The sequence below is a fragment of the Cynoglossus semilaevis genome, chromosome 11, assembly GCF_000523025.1.
Source record: "Cynoglossus semilaevis isolate Cse_v1.0 chromosome 11, Cse_v1.0, whole genome shotgun sequence".
NCBI classification, from domain to species: domain Eukaryota; kingdom Metazoa; phylum Chordata; class Actinopteri; order Pleuronectiformes; family Cynoglossidae; genus Cynoglossus; species Cynoglossus semilaevis.
Window position 1 is genome coordinate 2,517,139 of NC_024317.1, and position 8,439 is coordinate 2,525,577.

At 42.2% G+C, this 8,439-nt stretch overlaps 1 protein-coding gene across 5 annotated transcripts in view; it reads left to right on the top strand.

Annotated features, from left to right (window-relative positions):
- The first annotated feature begins 323 nt into the window (after positions 1–323).
- Positions 324–8,439, top strand: part of LOC103385829 (twinfilin-2-like) — a 9,948-nt gene continuing 1,832 nt past the window's right edge. The window contains exons 1-14 of one of the 5 annotated variants that reach the window (XM_017036994.2): positions 324–1,060; positions 1,508–1,608; positions 1,721–1,787; positions 2,589–2,688; positions 2,960–3,076; positions 3,201–3,356; positions 3,445–3,514; positions 3,629–3,768; positions 6,840–7,013; positions 7,526–7,621; positions 7,711–7,815; positions 7,915–7,929; positions 8,040–8,081; positions 8,170–8,295. In XM_017036994.2, the coding sequence (XP_016892483.1) occupies positions 900–1,060; positions 1,508–1,608; positions 1,721–1,787; positions 2,589–2,688; positions 2,960–3,076; positions 3,201–3,356; positions 3,445–3,514; positions 3,629–3,768; positions 6,840–7,013; positions 7,526–7,621; positions 7,711–7,815; positions 7,915–7,929; positions 8,040–8,081; positions 8,170–8,295 (1,470 nt within the window). In that variant the 5' untranslated portion in view covers positions 324–899. Of the gene's footprint in view, positions 1,061–1,507; positions 1,609–1,720; positions 1,788–2,588; positions 2,689–2,959; positions 3,077–3,200; positions 3,357–3,444; positions 3,515–3,628; positions 3,769–3,865; positions 5,866–6,681; positions 6,760–6,834; positions 7,014–7,525; positions 7,622–7,710; positions 7,816–7,914; positions 7,930–8,039; positions 8,082–8,169; positions 8,296–8,439 lie in introns of those variants that run through there. The other 4 variants (XR_003051168.1, XM_025060331.1, XM_025060329.1 and 1 more) reach the window with 4 other exon arrangements.

The following is an 8,439-nucleotide window of genomic DNA, read 5'->3' on the forward strand; positions in this document are numbered from 1 at the left end:
CAGTCTCTTCTGCTGCTTGGATATCGGAGCTTCAACAACCGTTTGCTTCTTCTTATCCTGGCGGACCTTTTCGGCCAGGTCAGCCGCTGTCCGTCGGTGTTTGACCCCAGTAACAGTAGCTAGCCCGCGGCTGTGACATGGTTGACAGTATACCTGCTGATTAAATCGAGACGTGAGTTTGAAGAGTCCGAAAGCCCAGGCACATGTCGGAACTATTCTTACGCAGCTCTTCATGATATATCAGCATGGACGTCTTTAATTTTAGACTGAAAAAAAAACTATACAGCCTGAAACATGCGGTGTTTACTATCCAACTACTTCCGTGTCACAGCTTTCGGAATAAAAGCAAATCTTACCACCATACAAAAATGACCTTTATAAAAACACATTTTGGCGGAATAATTATATACGAGATGTTAAAAAATCACACCAGTGTTGGTTTATTCACTGCGTATGGTGCCATTTTCTGTACAGAACGCTAAATATTATGATTAGTTTTTATTATTTTGTAAATCTAAGACATACGCAATTTCCCTTACCCTTCGTTTGAGGAAAGCTCGTTTCTGACGCCTCTACGTCGCGGTCGCTTTTGTCTTTTGAATGAGCTTGCCGTAAACACCGCCCACCTTGTATACCACCATACGCAAAACCATGCATTACGTAGCCCCTGAATACTGTTGTATTACAGTAACGGGGATGTAGCATGTTGTACATCATGTATTGTGACAATTTGGCGTATTTATAAAACAGACTAAGCATATTTTTGTGTAGACTTTAAGGGGACATGGGTCCCCCATTGCCCCGTCAGCCTAAACGACAGAAATGGCATTATAGCCTCGTGAAATCACAAGAATAGAGCATTATTTTTTCGCGAAGTTGCACTCTGTCCTGTTGCAGATATGAGGATCACAGACAGTGTAATACGGAGCTTCCGAGTGGCCAGAACATATAAAGAAAACTCAGAGAAAATCAACTGTGTGGATTACAGTCCGAACGGAGAAAGCGCCATATCCAGCAGCGACGACGACTGCATCGTTTTATATGACATTCAAGAAGGAAAGTGAGTTGACTCAGTGTTGTAGTTTGTATATAGTTATAAAGTGTATTTTTAATATATATGTAGTAAAGTCACAGTTTAGTTAAGCCAATCATATGTTTTCCAATATTGCACATTATTTGCACATGGTACAGTGATTGTAGTGACTTAAAAGTTTACTTAGCAAAACAATAGTGTTTTTTAATCTTGTTTCCTTTTTTTATATCTCATTTTAAGTTCTTTACAACAGTCAAAGTATTGTTGGATACGTTGTAAGGTTGTAGTCAAGGTTGAGCAGCACCACTCTACCTCGAATTCTGTTCCACAACCTGCCAATAAATGGACAAAGGCAGAACAATTTATGGAACAATCGGAACAATTGAACCGATATTTTTTGCAGCACAAATTTGGGAGTTTATTTAAGCTGTCATGTGATCTGATTTTCCAAAAATAACCCGTGTCTTCTCCCAGACCAAAACGTACTCTATTCAGCAAGAAGTATGGCGTGGACCTCATCCGCTACACTCACGGGGACGCGCAGTGTGTTGTTTACACCTCCAACAAAATCAACGGTAATAACTCACGACACTCAACTCATTATTTAAAAGCCTATTCATCTCAGTGCAACGACACGTTTAAATGCACAGGTTTTTGCATGTTATTCAAGTGTTTTATGTATTTCAGATACCATACGGTACCTGTCCTTAAGTGACAACAAATTCATCCGATATTTCCCAGGACACACTGCGAGGTGAATATGAATCAGTTTAACCGTCTTCTAACCAGGTTCCATCCATCCATCAATCCGTCCATCTTCAACCGCTTATCCGGGGCCGGGTCGCGGGGGCAACAGTCTGAGCAGGGACACCCAGACTTCCCTCTCCCTCGACACTTCCTCCAGCAATTCTGGGTTGACCCCAAGGCGTTCCCTGGGCCAGCCGAGCGACCCAGTCGCTCCAGCGTGTCCTAGGTCTTCCCCTCGGTCTCTTCCTAGAGGTGCCGCACCCGAGCACCTCCCGAGGAAGGCGTCCGGGGGGCATGCGATGTAAATGCCCAAGCCACCTCAGCTGACTCCTCTCGATGTGGAGGAGCAGCGGCTCTACTTCGAGCTCCTCTCGTGTGACAGAGCTCCTCCCCCTATCTCTGCCACCCTGCGGAGAAAGCTCATTTCAGCCGCTTGAATACTTGGGCTCGTTCTTTCGGTCATGACCCACAGCTCATGACCATAGGTGAGGGTAGGAACGTAGATTGACCGGTAAATTGAGAGCTAAGCCGAAAGGCGAAGCGCCTTCTTCACCACAACGGACCGATACAGCGACCGCTTTACTGCGGCCGCGGCACCGATCCGCCTGGCAATCTCACGCTCCATCCTACCCTCACTCGTAAACAAGACCCCCAGATATTTAAACTCCTCCACCTGAGGCAGGACTTCCTCCCCAACCCGAAGGGTGCATACCACCTTCTAACCAGGTTGTCAGATTCAAACAAAAGACAAACAAACATTGTTTTATATATATATATGTGTGTGTTCTGTTCTATATTATGGTTTCAGGGTCATGTCTCTAATGTCATTACCGGTAGACGACACTTTTATCTCCGGCTCACTGGACAGGACGATCCGAATCTGGGACCTCCGTTCTCCTAACTGTCAGGTACAGACGTCGTCAATATTTAAATGATGCTCCCGGCTTTGATACTACTACAATTCTGTCCTGTTACCACTAGGTGTCCTCAGATCTGCTTTAATATATGCAACTCAAATCTAACCTGGACCAACAAAACTTTTTTTTTTTAATGTCATTAACAGTGATTCAGCGAGAGGAGACACGTAGGAATAAAGTGTTATTTTGAAGTCTGAAAAAAATAAGAATTTTTTAATGTTTAAGTATTTGACCTTTTTTGTTTCTTTCATCATTTTTTTAGGGTTTGACGAATCCACTGGGGAACCCCGTCTGCTCCTTTGACCCTGACGGACTGATATTTGCTGCAGGGGTGGAATCACAGACCATTAAACTCTACGACCTACGTGCTTTTGACAAGGTGAAAAACACGATTAAAAGAAATAGATATAAACGTCACTAAAATCACAGCATTACTGGATTAGAGAACCGGTTTTCACTGTGTAAATTTGAAGCATCAGTGGGTTTTTTTTCTCCTCTCGAAGGGTCCGTTTGCCTCTTTTGAGACGAGGTTCAATCGCAGCTGTGACTGGACCGGACTGAAGTTCAGTTATGATGGGAAACAGATCCTCGTCTCTACAAACGGTGGGATGATACGAGTCCTCGATGCCATCAGTGGATCTGTGCTGCACACCTTCTCCGTACGAGATGAAAACTCACCTCGTATTTAATAATTAGCACGTGTTTGTCAATAAAGCAGCTAACAGACATTTTAATGTTTACTTCAAGGGCTACAACAACAGCAGAGGAAACTCCCTGGAAGCCTGCTTCACCCCTGACTCCATGTTCGTGATGATTGGTGAGTTAAAACAAAAACCTAATGTGAGAATAACGTATACGTATATATTTATTATTGAACGCTCTGTTTTCCGACTGTTGCCCATGGAAACGTATCCTGTGTCTTGTTTGCCAGGCTCGGAGGACGGGAGGGTCCACGTGTGGAGCACCGACAGTGGGATGAAGGTGGCCGTGTTGGATGGGAAACAAGGACCCATCAACACACTGCAGTTCAATCCCAGATTCATGACGTTTGCCAGCGCCTGCAGCACCATGGTGAGCTGATCAAACGTCAGCTGGGCTGTGGACCCACGGATGAAAAGAGAATGAATGAAAATCTGTATTTTTCCTTATTTATTTATTTTTTTTACAGACCTTTTGGCTTCCTTGTGTCGAAGACTCGTAGAGGAAGTGACTTTTTTTCAAACGACGCCACCATGCTGTGGTTCAGGGTCGTCTTTAATGCACAGAACTACATTTTAGGATTTTTTTTAGAATGTTTTAAGAATTTAAAACACTATGTCAAATATTTTAAAAAGCAGTATTTTTAACTGGACTAAAAGTCTATGTAAATAGGTTTTAATCGTCTTTTACTGTATTGTGTGTTTTTTAACTGGTCACCTTCATTTCTTTGTACTTTTTACTCATTTTAATTGGACTTTTTTTTACAATAATATTTTATATGTTTATATTATTTATATATATTATTACTATTTTTAACACCAACTCCAGTCTACTTAAACATTACTTGTCTGACTACCAAATCCACTAACTAATACAGAAATAAGAAATACATGCACTTCCACAGGAGACTTGAATGATGACATCACTGTGATGTCATTAGTGATGAACCAAACTTCAAATAAAAAACTTTTTTTTTTATTTTTAATTTAGAAAAAATTGTTGTTATTATTATTATTATTATTATTACACAGCTTGGTGATGAAGCAGATGTAGATGTAATCAGAAGTGAGTAAACAAAGGTGAAGCAGCAGATGTAATCAGAAGTGAGTAAACAAAGCCGTGGACGTGCTGGTGTGTGATGAGAGACGGACCGATTTAATCCGTTTGGTGAGCGGATGTTTTTCCTTTTTTTGTAAACACAAAGTTTGTCTTCCTGAGGCAGAAGAGGGGGAGGGGGCTCTGCTGAATAATGTATAGTTGCTTGGGTTGTGTACTCACCAGTGAGTGAATAATGAATGATCCCATCACAGTTAACCTCACAGGTACACACTTATCTCTCTCTCTCTCTGAACAACCTCCGTGTCTGTGTGTGTCACTGAGGGAGGACGAGAGAAGAGGAAGATTTTAAAACATTTGTCTTTGACTCCTCGGATGAACAGGAGCGACATTTACAGTGCAGTGTGAATTTTAAGAGCCTGAGGAAAATGTCGTGAAGTAAAAATACTGGTCTCATTCATCAGTATTTCTTCCCTGTACTCGTCAACATCAAGGAAACCAGAATGCAGCCCCAAACCTACCAGTAACCAGCACCGTGTTTCTCTGTTCTTGACTTTCTGTCTTTGTAGAAGGTTTGGCTTCTCAGCTGCAGTTCCTCCATGATGATTGGTCAGGATCTCTGGACACTTATTGGTCAGACAAGTTGATATAGAATATAAAAAGAATGAGCACTGAAACAGTCACTCATTTTCTCATGTTTTAAGTTAAGTTTAAAGCTGAGTATTAATGTAAAAATCCCTCAGTGCAAAGACTGTTCTTTTTTGTTTTTTAAATGTGATTCAATCAGTACATATACTGCTGCCACCTCTGAAAAATTCCTACTCCCGTCTCAGACCTTAAATGCATCCCTAAATCTCCCAGTGTGAAGGAATCAAACCTTTAATTTTTTTTATCTACTAACTGCCCCTACAAACACGTCATTAACTGTTAATGGAACCTTTTTCATCCACAGAACTCTTCAAGGACGAACCACCTCAGCCTTCGTTATGACATCATATCAATCAGTCTGATTGGAGTCACGTTACTGTGAGGTGACGGCTTCTTAAAAACTACTGTACTAAAACCATGAGCAGTGACCATGACCCCCCCCCACAGCCCTCTCACCCCCCACACACCGAGACATTTTAAAGCTGTGGTCATCGATACGCAAAGAGTTTTAGATCAGCGGTCAGGGTGGCATATCCATTGTCAGGCACATTATTACTCATCAGCCACAGTTCCGCAGATTGTGTTTCAAGTGTTAGGAATCTCCCAAGTCACCCTGAAGGCGTTTATGTCACAGGTGTGTGTGGGTCCATCTGTCTGCCGCCAGTGGAGAGGCAGCCGACCTGCCGAGCGACAGACACGGACCTGGAGCTGAGGAGCACTGACAGCCGACTGCCAAAAAGATGTCACACCAAACAGGAATTAATGGTGAGTTCTGTTTTTTACTAAACACGCTTTTTCTTATACACACAGAAAAAGAACATTTTGTTTTGTCCAAAGTTTGGTTTTCTATGATTTTGACTTAAACACAACATCCTCACAAACCCACCTGTAACGTTCTTGGATTTTTTTATTTTTTTTTCATACTGTCTGTTGAGCTAAAAAGTTTTCAAACCTGTTTTTTTTTTATTTTAACCTATTTATTTGATTAGCATAAGAGGCTAAAAGAAAAGCTAATTGGAAACATGTATGAGATTCTACACTGGATTATAATGTTATAATGAACATGTTTATGATCTACAATATTTTTTTTACCATAATTGTGACATTGGGAACTTTTGTAGCTGTGTCTACTGTACATTTGCGTGTTATGGCATTTGGTAACCGGAGCATTGGGGGACAGGGTGGCGGAAGCATAGCTCTCTCACCTTCCTCACCCGATCTTCCATTATTGATGAAGCCACCTTGTTTGGTAACCATGGCAACAGGCAGAGTGGGGGTTACAGAAACGGCGAAATCTAGGTTTCTGAGCCAAATTGACCTTGAAGGAGTGGACATTCTGAGACGGACGATTTAGTTTAGACGATTTTTGCCAAAACTCCGTTTCTCTCTGACTTCCACGTCCGTCTGTGTCCGACCTGAGTCACTTAAGGTGATAGTGTGACTACCTGGCAGTGGATCAAATTTTCTCCCTGAAGTGGATCTCAGGTTCTTACTTACCCGACTCTGTCTCACTTGCTTTACCCCCCCCCCACCCCCCCATCCTCAGTTTTGATTGGTCTGCCTCATATCTCGTTTCTTTAGCAACATCTGAGCTGAAACAGTTTCTGGCTCGGGCAAAGGGAGGTGCCATCCGAATCATGAAGATTGTCATCAGAAACGGTAAGCTGTGCGGTGTTTAGGCGAATGACATCACTTCCTGTCGTTGGGCTGCTCCAAGCCTGTGTCTGTGTGCAGAGGAGTTGGTGCTGGATTCCTTCAGAGAGCCTGGACACAGCTGGGACAAAGACTACGACCAGTGCCTGCTCCCTCTGCTCACGCCGCAGGAGCCGTGCTACATCCTGTATCGCCTGGACTCCCAGAATGCACAGGGATACGAGTGGATCTTTGTCGCCTGGTCCCCTGACCACTCACCAGTACGTCTGGGACTTCATGTTGAGCCACAAACACAAACACAAACACAAACAAACGACTACAACAGATTTAAGTAAAACTGAACAGATTTTATTCCAAAGAAGTTGACAATTTGTTTTATACATTTTAATATATTCAAAACTAAATATATAAACCATGTACATGTCGTGTGTCAGAATAATAATCTGGACCTACGAATTAAAGGAAAATGTTTTACCAGTGAAACCAACAAAATTAAATTAAATTAAATTAAATTAAATTAAATTAAATTAAATTAAATTAAATTAAATGAAATTAAATTAAATTAAATTAAATTAAATTAACGGTCATAAAAAATAAAGAAATATTAAATGTGAAGCAAAAAATAGAAATGATGTTTCAGTCATTGAAGGTTAAATTAACCTGCAGAAAAAATAAAACTGATATGAAAATTAATTAATTAAGTAAAAACAGATGACCTCAGATCCCAAAGAGAGTGAGTTTAGTTTCTCCTGTCTGTGTTGCGGTCCATCAGGTGAGGCAAAAGATGATGTACGCAGCCACACGTGCCACGCTGAAGAAGGAGTTCGGTGGAGGTCATATTAAAGACGAGATGTTCGGCACGTTGGAGGTGAGGAGACGACTTTGCCCCAAAGGTTCTTGGGAAATCTTTGTGACTAAATAAATGATCCTGTCGTGTTGGCGTTTCTTTGTCCACAGGAGGACGTGTGTTTTCAGGGATATTTGCGACACATGTCTTCCTGCTCCTCACCAGCGCCCCTCACTGCAGCTGAGAGGGAATTACAACAGATCAAAGTCACAGAGGTGCGGTTTAAACTGGCCGAAATAAAAGAACAGTTTCATCTGATGCACAGAGTAATGTCTCAGTCTTTCTGACTGAATGTCTGTCTTTTTTATCTGCAGGATAAAGTAGTGTGGGTATGTCCATTTTTACTCCTTTAACAGATGTGTGTGTGTGTGTGTGTGTGTGTGTGTGAGTGACGCAGGAGAGGAGGAAACATTTCAAACATATGTCTGTGTCTCCACAGGATGAACGCAGACGAACTGGAACGCCGACAGCCAGAGCGAAGGTCGGTCCAGCCTCAGAGACAGATTTCCTGGTTTTATAAAATGATTCCAGTGATGAATTCACTGAAGAGTTTTTTTTAAATCCCACAGGTGACGATGGAGTTTGGCCTCGACCGGAGGGCACAGGCTCTGCAGGGCCTCGCATTCCCCTTACAAGAAGAAGCCAAACGAGCTCTGCAGCAACTCAAGCAGAAACGTATAAACTACATTCAGCTAGTGAGCCACGACCATGAACACTCTCTGCTTCTACTCACTGTTTACTCCTCAAACCAGGGCGACAGGCGGCTCTGAGAACGCCTTCAAATACCCTCAGATGCAGCTAAGACATTACAGTGGAGTGAAAGACACAAAACAACATTT